Source organism: Ictalurus punctatus, chromosome 2, assembly GCF_001660625.3.
Source record: "Ictalurus punctatus breed USDA103 chromosome 2, Coco_2.0, whole genome shotgun sequence".
NCBI classification, from domain to species: domain Eukaryota; kingdom Metazoa; phylum Chordata; class Actinopteri; order Siluriformes; family Ictaluridae; genus Ictalurus; species Ictalurus punctatus.
This window is the reverse complement of record NC_030417.2, coordinates 27856694-27870389: the sequence shown is the minus strand read 5'-3', so window position 1 is coordinate 27870389 and position 13696 is coordinate 27856694. Positions and strand designations below refer to the sequence as shown.

The 13696-nt window shown below is 40.9% G+C and overlaps 1 protein-coding gene across 2 annotated transcripts in view; it reads left to right on the top strand.

Annotated features, from left to right (window-relative positions):
- Nucleotides 1–13696, top strand: part of sdk2a (sidekick cell adhesion molecule 2a) — a 165439-nt gene that overhangs the window by 128721 nt on the left and 23022 nt on the right. The window contains exons 17-34 of one of the 2 annotated variants that reach the window (XM_047149719.2): nt 751–932; nt 1197–1312; nt 1519–1714; nt 1798–1896; nt 3246–3437; nt 4113–4234; nt 4873–4982; nt 5061–5211; nt 5547–5784; nt 6275–6390; nt 6492–6681; nt 6789–6887; nt 6994–7188; nt 8992–9193; nt 9285–9388; nt 10677–10747; nt 10856–10991; nt 13376–13432. In XM_047149719.2, coding sequence (XP_047005675.1) covers nt 751–932; nt 1197–1312; nt 1519–1714; nt 1798–1896; nt 3246–3437; nt 4113–4234; nt 4873–4982; nt 5061–5211; nt 5547–5784; nt 6275–6390; nt 6492–6681; nt 6789–6887; nt 6994–7188; nt 8992–9193; nt 9285–9388; nt 10677–10747; nt 10856–10991; nt 13376–13432 — 2576 coding nt within the window. The remainder of the gene's footprint in view (nt 1–750; nt 933–1196; nt 1313–1518; nt 1715–1797; nt 1897–3245; nt 3438–4112; nt 4235–4872; nt 4983–5060; nt 5212–5546; nt 5785–6274; nt 6391–6491; nt 6682–6788; nt 6888–6993; nt 7189–8991; nt 9194–9284; nt 9389–10676; nt 10748–10855; nt 10992–13375; nt 13433–13696) is intronic. The other variant, XM_017461828.3, reaches the window with a different exon arrangement.

The following is a 13696-nucleotide window of genomic DNA, read 5'->3' as shown; positions in this document are numbered from 1 at the left end:
TAAGACTTCCATTGCTCATTCGAGACCGGTTGAACTCTATGCGGTGGAAATTGAACTTGAACGCTGTTAGAGCTAATGTGACCACAGTGATTTTTACAACATACATAAATTTGACGTAAGACATATTCACTACCATACAGATCCCAAAAGGCATTGTTTCAAGTTCAGAAGTGAGGTTTTATGAAGTTATAGCCCTCTCCTCCCTCTGTCAGTTCCTCACACATACTACACCAAAAGACTGAAAGTATTTGTATGCATTTGTATATACATTTATATAACTATCTTAAATGTAACAACCGCAACTATTCTCATAGAGCTCATTCTCTGCAGCTCATTTCTGATCATTAACTTAAAGTCCGGGTGGGGACGGTGGCTTAGTGGTTAGCATGTTTACCTCGCACCCCCGGGTCACAATTCCCGCCTCTGCCCTTTGTGTGCAGAGTTTGCATGTTCTCCCCATGCTTCAGCGGTTTCCTCCGGCTACTCTGGTTTCCACCCCCAGTCCAAAGACATGTGCTGTAGGCTGACTGGCATGTCTAAATTGTCCGTAGTGTGCGAATGTGTGTGTGAATGTGTGTGTGATTGTGCCCTGCGATGGGTTGGCACCTCGTCCAGGGTGTCCCCTGCCTTGTGCCCCTAGTCCCCTAGGATAGGCTCCAGGCTCCCCCATGACCCTGTGATGGATAAGCGGTACATAAAATGGATGGATGGATGTTTCAACTGATTGCTTCTGTGTCTGTGTCGGCTTAGGTACTGTCTGTCAGGTCTGCCAGTGGACTGTCAAATTAAGAATATCACCAACCCTGACCAGACCAATCTCCTACTTGAGGACTTGATCATTTGGACCAACTATGAGATTGAGGTGGCGGCCTACAATGGTGCGGGTCAGGGTGTCTTTAGCCAAAAGGTCACAGAGTGGACCTTACAAGGAGGTGAGTCCTGGCATAGTTTAGTCATTAATTAAATTAGTCCATCGTTGTTATATGATAGTGGAAAGCTATCATTTGGCAAATGGTTAAATTGGAAGAAAATGGAAGAAAAATCCAAAGCAAATATGTCCTGCAGCCAGACATACTGCTTATCCAGAATCCATATCTGATTCAATGTAATTATTAACAATGTTTTTGCACATTTTACCCTAAAATACCATATTTGATGCATCCTTTATTCTGTATTCCTCGTTCCATGCTGTGCAGTCCCCACAGTACCACCAGGGAACGTGCAAGCAGAGGCCGTCAACTCCACTACAGTTCGCTTCACGTGGAGCGGTCCAAGCCCTCAGTTCATCAACGGCATCAACCAGGGCTACAAGGTGATCCATCATCCTGCTGCCCTCTAGTGTTCAGAGCAACAAAAAAAAATCACAGTTTCTGTGGTACAATTCATCTCAATAACGTCTCAGTGACAGCTGCACAGCACATATTGGCATTTTCTCCCAGGGGATTGAGATGGACGCTGTGCCCTCTGATCTCTTTTTCTCGCTTTCTTTTTTCATCTTCTCTGTAATGTTCCCCTCAGCTGCTGGCCTGGGAACCAAGCCATGAGGAGGACGTGGCCATGGTGACGGTGAGGCCGAACTTTCAGGACAGCGTGCACGTTGGCTACGTCACTGGGTTGAAGAAATTCACAGAGTACTTCACTTCGGTGCTGTGTTTCACAACGCCTGGAGACGGCCCACGGAGTCCTCCGCACCGAATCCGCACCCATGAAGACAGTGAGTGTCAGAGCTTTAGACTGAATACCTAGCTGGGTTGTTTTTTTGTGCTGTTGGACTAAATGTTCCAAGTGTGTCTCCAGCCCCAGGGCCTGTGGGTCACCTGAGCTTCACCGAGATCCTGGACACGTCCCTCAAAGTGAGCTGGAAAGAGCCACATGAGAAGAACGGCATTCTCACAGGTGCCATTATGCTCATGCACATACACACACTAGACACTGCATTCAAGCATGAATTAAAATATTGAATATTCAGTTGAGTTATACATTAAGCTTTACATTACAAGTCTATACTATAATACTGTGGGAATGATAAAATCATGTAAGGTGAAATTTCACTTCTGTGCTGTTCCTTTAGCAATGTCAGGACCTTCCACTAACCATCTTTCTTAAGCAAAGAAAATCAGAAGGACCTAACATCATAATGACTTATCCACAATAATGATTTCTTGTAACTAATATTTTTTAGATCATGAGTTTACTTGAAGGTGAAGTGACATGTGGAGAGAAGCAGAGATCCAACGCTCGTATTTTTATTTGAACATCAGTAGGGCTTGGGTGCAGCTGTCTGGGACCATCTGTATGTTTATTGTTTTTTTCTGTGACCAGACAGTTGGATTGTACTTCATACCCAACCCATACTGATAGAAATCCTATGTCTGTCTGTACAGTCGTGACTAGTGTCACAACAACTGGGGATACAGTGTTGATTAGGAGGTGAGAGCACACAAAAGAATGGTGCAAATCAGAATCTCCCAACAATCATGATTAGTGACAGCAGCGGACAAGGAGAAAAATATCAGCTTACACAGAGGTGTGAAACAGGCATGTAACATAGACATGATAAGAATATAATGATGAGCCCAAAACACAAAGAAAGATAATACAATTATTGCCATCAAACAGCGAGCATAAATGCCAACTTCAGTACAAGTTAAACTCTAATTATAAATGCAAGTATCTCAACCTGAATTCCTCTGCTTACTCACAAAATTAAAAAGGGAGAAAATTGCATTTATAGTTTCCATACAACCTGTGGTGAAGCTGTAGTTTGACAACCGGTGTCTGATTACACACTGGACTGATTAAGCTTGTATATCCATTTTCACTACATAGCTACCCACAACTTCAAATTCACAGACCATATTACACTTAGCTATACACAAAAATGATTAAAATATTTACATCTTATGCTAACTGAAATCAATATAAATTAATGTATGTAATATTACATAGATTTTTATATATATATATATATATATATATATATATATATATATATATATATATATACCCTCTTTATTATAAACCTTACATTTCTCCTACATCAAACAACACCATTGGCCAAACCCGGATGTTTAGGACATACCTAGAACATGGAAAAGAAGTTCAACATGGGATCTTACACATTTGACTTTGGATTTATATAAATATTGTGAAAATTATACATTATTATTGAAACAGTCCTGACACACATTTTATTAGCTCCATTGGTATCCTCCTTATCTGTATTCTTTGCTTGCTTATTGTAGGGTATCGCATCTCCTGGGAAGAGTTCAACCGCACCAACACACGAGTCACACACTACCTGCCCAACCTGACACAGGAGTACCGGGTCACCGGCCTGACCGCCCTCACCACCTACACCATCCAGGTAGCTGCTATGACCTCCAAGGGCCAGGGCCAGCTCTCCTCCTCCACCATATCCTCTGGCGTGCCACCAGGTCAGCCCTAACTCCCATAAACAGCAGCAAGCATATGTGTGACCTCATACACTATATGACCAAAGGTTTGTGGACACATGACCATATGTAGTTCTTCCACAAGCTGTTTTCATAAAGTTAGAAGAGCACAATTGTATAGGATGTCTTTGTGTGCTGTAGCATTATAATTTCCCTAGACTGGAACGAAGAGGCCCAAACCTGAAAGCATGACAATGCTCCTGTGCACAAAGGGAGCTCCATGAAGACATGGTTTGCCAAGCTTGGAGTGGAAGAACTTGAGTGGCCTGCACAGAGCCCTGACCTCAACCCCACTGTACACTTTTGGGATGCCGACTTCGTTCTAGACCATTCCAGTGCCCAACCTCTCTAATGCTCTTGTGGCTGAATGAACACAAATCCCCACAGCCTCCCTCCATCTAGTGAAAAGCCTTCCCAGAAGAGTGGAGGTTATTATAACAGCAAAGGGGGAACAAATTTGGAATGGGATGTTCAACAAGCACATACGAGTGTTATGGTCAGGTGTTCACACACATTTGCCCATATAGTGTATTTGTATGGCTTTTGTTAAATAAATGAGGGGTTTTTTTCTTAAGCAATATCCCCATGATTGGTTTGTTGTGGGTGCTCATTTTTAAATACCAGACTGTTCTACTTTTTTTTTCTCTGTTCTTGCAGAAATGCCTGGGCCACCGACCAATATCGCCATCTCTAATATCGGCCCACGTTCCGTGGCCCTGCAATTTAAACCTGGTTACGATGGCAAGACCTCCATCTCCCGCTGGATAGTGGAGGCCCAGGTAATAATATTGGTGCTTTTGATGTCACACATGGAGTTTTTTTTCTCAACACAGCAGAGCACTTCCAGTTTTCCAGTGAAGTGCCTTTTTTATCTTTTGACCAATTAGGTCAAGAAAAACAAACAAGGAGGACAAAGTGATGGTGCACATTTAGCCTTAGTGAATATGAGGAGATTTATGACATGCTGAAGTGAAAATATTTCATTGCCAATATTCCAGTGTTGCAATATACATATAACTATAAATAACCTTTTGGGAAATTCCCCAAAAAGGTTTTATTATTATGGGAAATTCACTGGTATGCAATGTGACCGTCCAACTTGAAATGGCTTCATTCAGTAAAGTCACTCAAGCAGCTCCTTTTCCATTGATTTCTTCCTCTAAAGTTACAGCAAAGACAAACAACGAAGCTTTATTAAAACTTATGGTAATAATAAAATTAATCTAGAATCTATCAACCTAGGCTAGTTAGTTAGTATATTTTAACAGCATATTTTCCATAAAATAAATGAATTATTATAAATAAAAAGCTTAGTGTGAAAGTACCTGTGATGAATCTGCCTGTGTGTCTGTACATTAGCTCAATACAAAGTGAATATGAAATCGTCTGTTTCTTTATTCCATTCTCTCTCGCACAGATCGGAGTAATAGGGGAAAATGAAGAGTGGGTCATGGTCCATCAGCTGACTAACGAGCCTGACGCGCGTTCTCTCATAGTAGAGGGTCTCAACCCATACACCTTCTACAGGTACACTCACTTCTACCTGAACCACCTGCACACACCAGCTTCTCCTGCTTACTGACTGCTCATTGAACTGTATTTTAGGTTCCGAATGCGTCAAGTAAATATAGTGGGCACTAGTCCTCCAAGCCAACCCTCTAGGAAAATCCAGACCTTGCAGGCACCACCAGATATTGCGCCTGCCAACGTCACTCTCCGCACAGCCAGTGAAACCAGCCTCTGGCTGCGATGGGTGGTAGGTGAACATCTGAAGAATTAGCCATGTCTGACTGTGCTTGCTCTATTCTCTATTCAGTAGATACATGCACTCTGGTCTTCTACAAATATTTTAAAATATGAAATATATATTTATGCCTTAAAATGCACAATATATGTCCAATATTTGCCAACGATCTCAGTTGTGTATGTGCAAAGATCATTTTTAGATATTCATATTTTTCAAACTTTAATTTTACCTTGTAACTTTCAGACAAAAATGACATGCATGTAGTCTCAGTTATGTGAATGTGATTCTAAAAAATGTTCAGCTATAAAATGTGATGTTTGACACATAAGAGTAATGTGTTGTAGCCCCTGCCAGAGTGGGAGTACAACGGTAATCCAGAGCTGGTGGGCTACAGGGTGCAGTACTCTCGGGCTGGTTTGAAAGGTGGAGTCCTGTCCCACATCATCTCTGACAGGCTAGAGAGAGAGTTTACCATCGAGGACTTGGAGGAGTGGACTGAGTACGAAGTACGTGTGCAGGCCATCAATGGCATCGGGGCGGGACCATGGAGTCAACCCGTTCACGCCAGAACTAGAGAGTCAGGTGAGAGAGCCTTTACTTCTTTCCTCTTTCTCCTATAATTTATATAATATGGGTTGTTAGTAAATGTGAACACTTTTGAACACTTGGTGGCTTTTACGCACTATAAAAAATGAAATCATAGAAAAAAAATCTCAGATATGGGCAAATGTGTCTCATAATTTTCACTATGAGGTTATTTTATGAGTTTTTTTAAATTTGTGTTCATTTCTAGCTTGATTTTTTTTTTTTCTTACATAAAGCATTTCTAGAAAGAAACAATTATAGAGTAATCAGAAGCTTGATATGAGTAAAAATGTCTATGAACAGGCTTAATAAATGCATGTTTCATCTCATAATGAAAACAGATTTAGATTAGAAAGATTGGCCTATGTACAAAATATTTACCCATGCTAAGATACTGTATTATTATATGCAGTGTAGCTCCATTATATTTTAACAGAAATATTAAGCTGCTGTGTGCCATCATTGTTAATATGGCTTTTGGTTGCAGTGCCTTCTAGTGGACCAGCCAATGTCTCTGCCTTTGCCACGACCTCCAGCAGTATCCTGGTCCGGTGGGGTGAGGTGCCAGAAGCTGACCGTAATGGACTCATACTGGGCTACAAGGCACTGCAGATGTTAACCACTCCTTGTATTTTTAATCATTTTTCAGGACAAGGCTGCCTGTCAAGGAAAGTGTATGAGAGTCTCTGCTCTATCTCTTATAGGTAGCGTACAGAGAGAAAGACTCTGATTCGGCACTCCGCTTCTGGATGGTGGAGGGGAACACCAGCCACAGTGTCCAACTGACCGGCCTAGACAAGTATGTCCTGTACGAGATCCAGGTTCTCAGCTTCACACGCATAGGAGACGGCGCACCCAGCTCACCCCCACTCCTGGAGCGCACACTGGATGATGGTAGAACACTATTCTAGACTCTAGATATACTTGCCTTCATGGGAAAATTGCTTTGTGTTGTAATCTTGCTGTAACTTTGCTGTAACTCAATGAGTTATTGCTTGCAGTTCCTGGGCCTCCGGTAGGAATCCTTTTTCCTGAGGTCAGAACCACTTCGGTGCGACTCATCTGGCAGCCCCCTGCTCAGCCCAACGGCATTATCCTTGGTGAGTTTCTATCTATGATGATCAAAAACCAATAATTCTCGTTCCATGTGTTGTTTTCGGACTTGTGCGACTGTCCTCTTGATCATATGATTTATATCTCTTTTAGCTTATCAGATCACTTACCGGCGAAACTCCTCCAACACCAATTCGGCCATAGTGGACGTGCTCAGCCCCAGTGCACGGCAGTATACAGCTAGCGGACTGAAACCGGAGAGTGTTTATGTGTTCCGCCTAACAGCCCAGACCAGAAACGGCTGGGGAGAAGCTGCTGAGGCCCTGGTGGTCACCACGGAGAAGAGAGGTGCACAAGGCAGACTTATTGAATGATTAAATTAGAGCTATCAAAGAATTAAAATAGCTCACAGCTCCAGGGTTCCCAGCTCGTTCCAAGTTATGCAGCTGCTCTGCATGATCATATGGGTTCCCTCTGGTTTCCTCCCACCTCTCAAAAACCTGCCAGTAGGTGGATTGGCTGTGTTCATGTATTTGTGCGTTGTGCCCTGTGATGGACTAGCATCCCATCCAGGATCGGCCATAAGTGTCCGCCAGCATTCAGTGCAACTCTGACCAAGATAAAGCTGTTATTGAAAGGCAATTAAAGTTTGGGTTTTTTTACATTATAAAACCAAGCTAGTCTTTGTTTAAATCATTTTGCAACGTTCGTCACCATTTAATCCTAGCAAGTTTAAGCATTTTGGCTCAAGAATATTTTTACAAGAATTTGCAATTTTATAATAATTTACAATTAATATATTAACTTTGACAGCCATAATTTAAATACATCCATCTTACACAAACACACATTAGTCAAGTCAAGTCAAACTTTATTTATCGAGCACAATTAAACACAACAAAAGTTGACCCAAAGTGCATTATAATAAGAAATATAGTATCCAGAGACAATGGCAACAAAGGCAACAATAACAACAGTACATTTACATTAATCAAAAGCTAAAGAATAAAAATAAGTCTTAACTTTAAAAGCACTCAATGTTGGAGAGGCCCTGGAGTTAAAATGTAGACTTAAGCGCATCAACAGAAAAAGCCTGATCTCTATTAGATCTACAACGTGAACGAGGAACAGTGTCTTATACACAAATAGAAGAATCTTAAAATCAACTCTACATTTAAAGCAAATGCAATGAGGCAAGAACAGGAACCATCTGCAACTGAGATAATAATGATAATGAGTCTTTGTTGGTCACATACACATTACAACACAGTGAAATTCTTTTCTTCACATACCCCAGCATGTTAGGGTCAGAGCACAGGTTCAGCCATGATACAGCGCCCCTGGAGCAGAGAGAGTTAAGGGGCTTTGCTCAAGGGGTGGTAGTGCTGGGGCTTGAATCCCAGACCTTCCGATCATTAACCCATAGCCTTAACTGCTAAGCCACCACTGCCCAGATAGAGATAGAGTGGATTGAGGGACATACAGGGAATTACACTATTCCAACCAAGATTAAATGAGTACATGGATCACAATTTCAAGGTCCTTACAAGAAAAGCATTGTTTTAATTTTGCAGTAGATCTAAATTGGAAAAATCTACTCTTTACAACAGCATCAATTTGCTTATCAAATTGGAGCGGGGGATCAAAACAAACACCAAGATTGTTTTTTGAATAACTATACAAATTGTTACTTAGGGAGCCTAACTGATTTTTAAGTGAATTGTTAGATACATGAGAGCCTAGCAAGAGAACGTCTTGTTTTATTTTCATTTAATTGTAGGAAGTTATTTACTATCCAAGTCCTGATTTCAGCTAAACATGGAAAAAGATGGTCAAATGAACAAATATCGTCTGGTTTCATCGGAAGGTAAAGTTAGAAAAAGGTCAGCATAACAATGATGTATAATGTTATATATATTTTTTGAAATATGGAACTCAGAGGAAGCATTTAAAGGGAAAACAAAAGAGGGCCCAGAATGGAACCCTGTGGAACGCCCCAAGAAATGGGTGCAGGTGATGAGGAAAAGGACCCTATGCTAATGGAAAAAGTCTGACCCTTTAAATAAGAAGTAAACAGTAATACATTACATATTTCATTGTTATCCATGATATTCCTGCAAATAATCATTATATTAACGCTTTCCTTCTCAGCTCGCCCCCAGCCCCCGAGTCGCCCCGTAGTGCCTCAGGAGGATGTGCAGGCTCGTAGCGTGCTGCTGTCATGGGAACCAGGCAGTGATGGTCTGTCTCCAGTGCGCTACTACACCGTGCAGTACAAAGAGCTTCCCAGCGTCAACTGGATCGTCTATTCAGCATCAGTCAACCATGAGGCCAACTCCTATATAGTGGATAAGTAAGTCAGCACTCTAACATCACTAGTCTAGTGCTGTCAACAGACATGTTAGTGTTGAGAAACCTGACCAGAACTTTTGTGCTTTTTACAGACTCAAACCTTTCACTTCATACCAGTTCCGTGTTAAGGCTACTAATGACATAGGAGACAGTGAGTACAGTGAGGAAAGCGAGGCTATCACCACTCTGCAGGATGGTAAGGCCAGCTCACACTTTCTGTGTCAGATCTGTAAATAAAAATCAGAAACTGAAGTAGCTAGACGTCATTAGTGCCAGTGCACTTTCTGGAATTGTCAAAAGAATATGAGTGTGTGAGAACATTTTCTTCTGTTAACGGAAAAATCCACCTTACATATCAATATTTATCATCAACTGTGCACAGGAATTATTTTGTCATTGAATACTGAGTTTCATCAATAAATTGGTCTGTTTTCACTTTGGCTAATGATTTACTACATTACCCACAATGCCATTCATCTATCTGCTGATTGTGGTACCAGTTGGACTTCATTTCCTTCTGAAGAGAGCCATACAGCAGCGCTTTAATCCTTTAGTCTGTCCAGCTCCACATCTGGACACTCTGCTCAAACAGATCAACCTACAAAGCTTAAATTTTCATTGCTAATGCCATCATCAGTGCCATCATGTTTATCATCTTGTAGATCGTTATCTAGGTTAGCGCGTTCGCCTCACACCTCCAGGGTCCGGGGTTTGATTCCCACCATGGCCCTGTGTGTGCGGAGTTTGCATGTTCTCCCCGTGCTGCGGGGGTTTCCTCCGGGTACTCCGGTTTCCTCCCCCAGTCCAAAGACTTGCATGGTAGGCTGATTGGCATGTCCAAAGTGTCCGTAGTGTATGAGTGGGTGTGTGAGTGTGTATGTGAGTGTGCCCTGCGATGGATTGGCACCCTGTCCAGGGTGTACCCCGCCTTGTGCCCAATGCTCCCTGGACTAGGCTCCAGGTTACCCCGTGACCCTGAAAAGGATAAGCGGTATAGAAGATGGATGTATAGATCCTTATCTAGCCGAGCCGAGTGTCTGCCATAAATCAGCCCAACTGTGTTGTACAGCTGCGTTACGTTCTGGAACTCTGAGTAAAACATGTGCAGTCTCTACTACTTCTGTGTTGGGCTTCTCATTAATATGACACTGAACATAACAGAAAAATGGTGAGAAAGCAAACTTGATTTTTTTGTTTTTAGGGGTTATCAAATGAAACCTGAAGGTTATCCCTTAAGATTGTTAATTTTTTTTCTCTTATTAAAAATCATTTAAACTATACAGGAAGTGTCTTCCTGTGATGTCAGCATGGCACACCACTGTAAATTTCTCCAATGAATAATGAAACTACAGCACCAACCTAAAACTGCTAAGCACATTACAAATATTTTTGGCATAATGATATTTACTGTGTTCCTTTAATGCTTCAGACCCATGAGTGTTCAGTTGCAGTTCAGGAGCTATTTTATGTTTATTTCCTCACAGCCCCAGACAAAGCTCCCACAATCATCTCCGTCACACCACACACTACCACCTCGGTGCTGCTCCGCTGGAAGGTAATGCTCAGAATGCTTCTGTTCACTGTTATTTTGGGAATCGCACTACTAACAATCATGTCACTAAAGGACTTGATAATCAGACCTGATGATCTGTCTAATCCGCAGACCCCCTCTGAGGAGCAGATCAACGGCATCCTGCTGGGGTTTCGGATTCGCTACAGAGAGCTCCACTATGATCGCTTGCGCACTTTCACTGTCCGCACCGTCAACAACCCAATGGCTAGCTGGGCTGAGCTCACGGGTGAGTCATAATTTAACCCAGCAGGATGAAATTGCTTCTCAAGTCTTTGAGTGAGAGAGATGCAGTTTGGTAAATGGTCTGCACTTATATAGCACTTTTTTTAACCTTAACAGTTCTACAAAGCACTTTACACTGTTTCCCATACACTCCACACCAATGGTAGCAGAGCTGCCATGCAAGGCACTAACTTGCCATCGGGAGAAACTTGGGGTTCAGCGTCTTGCCCAAGGACACTTTGGTATGTGGAGACATGTGGAAGATAGACAGATAGATAGGTAGGCAGATAGATAGATAGACAGATAGATAGATCATTAGATAGAGAGATAGGTAGATAGATAGATAGGTAGATAGATAGATAGATAGATAGATAGATAGATAGATCATTAGATAGATAGACAGATAGATAGATCATTAGATAGATAGACAGATAGATAGATAGATAGATAGATAGATAGATAGATAGACAGATAGATAGATCATTAGATAGATAGATTGTTAGATAGATAGATCATTAGATAGATAGATAGACAGATAGACAGATAGATTGATAGATCGATAGATATATAGACAGATAGATAGATCATTAGATAGACAGATAGATAGATCATTAGATAGATACATAGATAGATAGATAGATCATTAGATAAATACATACATAGATAGATAGACAGATAGATCATTAGATAAATAGATAGATAGATAGACAGATAGATCATTAGATAGATAGATAGATAGATACATAGATAGATAGATTGACAGATAGATAGATCAATAGATAGATAGATAGGTAGATAGATAAATTGACAGATAGATAGATCATTAGATAGATAGATAGATAGATAGATAGACAGACACACAGATAGATAGATAGATAGATAGATTGTTAGATAGATAGATAGATAGATAGATAGACAGATAGATAGATAGAACATATAGTTTGTCTTGCTTCCTGGTGCATTGTTCACCCTATATATTTATATAGTTAGATGTAAATATGTGTAGTGGCCTGGGAAAACCCATTCCATGGCCAATTTTTGAAATTATGTAGTAGTTCTAGTAGTTGAGACGCGAAAAAGGAGAAAATGGCATTTTAAAAAACACGTCACTCTACATTTATACTCTCATCTACTGTACTTATGGAAAACCAACATTACCTCCAAAGTTTAAAGAATTGTAAATTGTACATTTACAACAGGAAATAAGTTCTCACTTTGATTATCAGCATCATCCACATCAGCCTCTGTATCATCACCTGAAGTAAGAGCCACTCATAGCGTTTGAACATGAGCCTCATCATCGTTTCTTCACAGGAATGAACACTGAAATAACCACTGATTCATTCAGTCTTCTCTATTCCTTTGGTGAATTTCTTGTTATTGATTAAAAACTTTGTCAGCCGTCATCTGTACCGAATGTAAAAGCTCTCTTCTCTGTATTGACAATGATGTGACCGCAAAAAAATAAAAAAAATTCCTTATAATCATTGCATGAGGAAAGCACATTCAGCTAGCAAGGTTTTTAGACATTTTTAGGCAGACTGATGGTTTCACCACTGTGCATAAGAAATGGTCTCCTTACCGGAATTTCTAAATATAAACATTTCCGTGTTATTTTGATAAATTGTATGCAGATTTTCTTGTCAAATAGAGATGTCAAAGTATATGACTGGCAGAAAATGTTCAAATGTTCAGAACCAAACATCTTAGTTATAGATTTTTGAGAATTTAGCCACAGCGACAGGTTTTCCCAGACCGCCACACGTATAGGCTAGATTTCAGTTTAGTTTTCAGTTTTACTGTCTGTGTGAGTGATGTACTGAGTAACAATTCTGCCATTTTCTTTAGACCCAAATCAACACACAGTGAATAAAAATGTCTTATTTAGTGTTTAAACTATTCTTTCATTCCGTTAAATTATTTAGTCAGTCTGAAATGCAGTGTAAGGCTGAAGGGTAACCTGCATGCTGCACCTGAGGCCCAGGAGATGCCGGACTGTTTAATACTTAAGTGCCTCTCTCACGCAATTATACCAAAAGATGTGTACCACAGAGTACTGTGATGAATAGTAATAATAATAAAAAAAAGTAGAATCTTTTCCTCACAAACATCTTTGCTGGTTTTGTGTGCAATCCTAGGCTTGGCACTGCTTTGTCTCATTAACAGGCAAGTAGTCAAAGCTGTTCCATGGCTCAAGGCGTTGTGTTTGTTTCCGAAGTTGGACTGCAGCCACTACACAAGCTTGTGCCAATAAGCTGCTTTTACAGCTCCCAGCTTTTCACTAATACACTAATCCAAATTCTTCCCTTTTCTCCTCTCTGTGTTTCACCTTCTCTCTACTTGGCCTGCTTTTCCTGGTTTGACCTTCTCTGCTCCTGCCATTCTCAGCTCCCTACAGTATCAGGAACCTGAGTGAATCGTCACTCACCCAATATGAACTTGGCAGTAAGTCTCAAGACTGTCCGTCCGTCTCTCTGCGCTTTCATCAGCATTTCTACACATTTCTTTCATCCCACGTTTTTCCCCCGAATCCTAAAAACGATTCAGATACTCTCCTCCCTCATTTCAGTTTCCACTGTGTGCTTTCTCACCTCACTGCTATGCCCTGAGCTCAGTATTATAAGGTTCTTTCTGGCACTTAGGTTGAACAAATTTTCATCACCGTGGGCTTAATTCTCTTGTGGTGTTTTTATTTTGTATTTTTTTGTA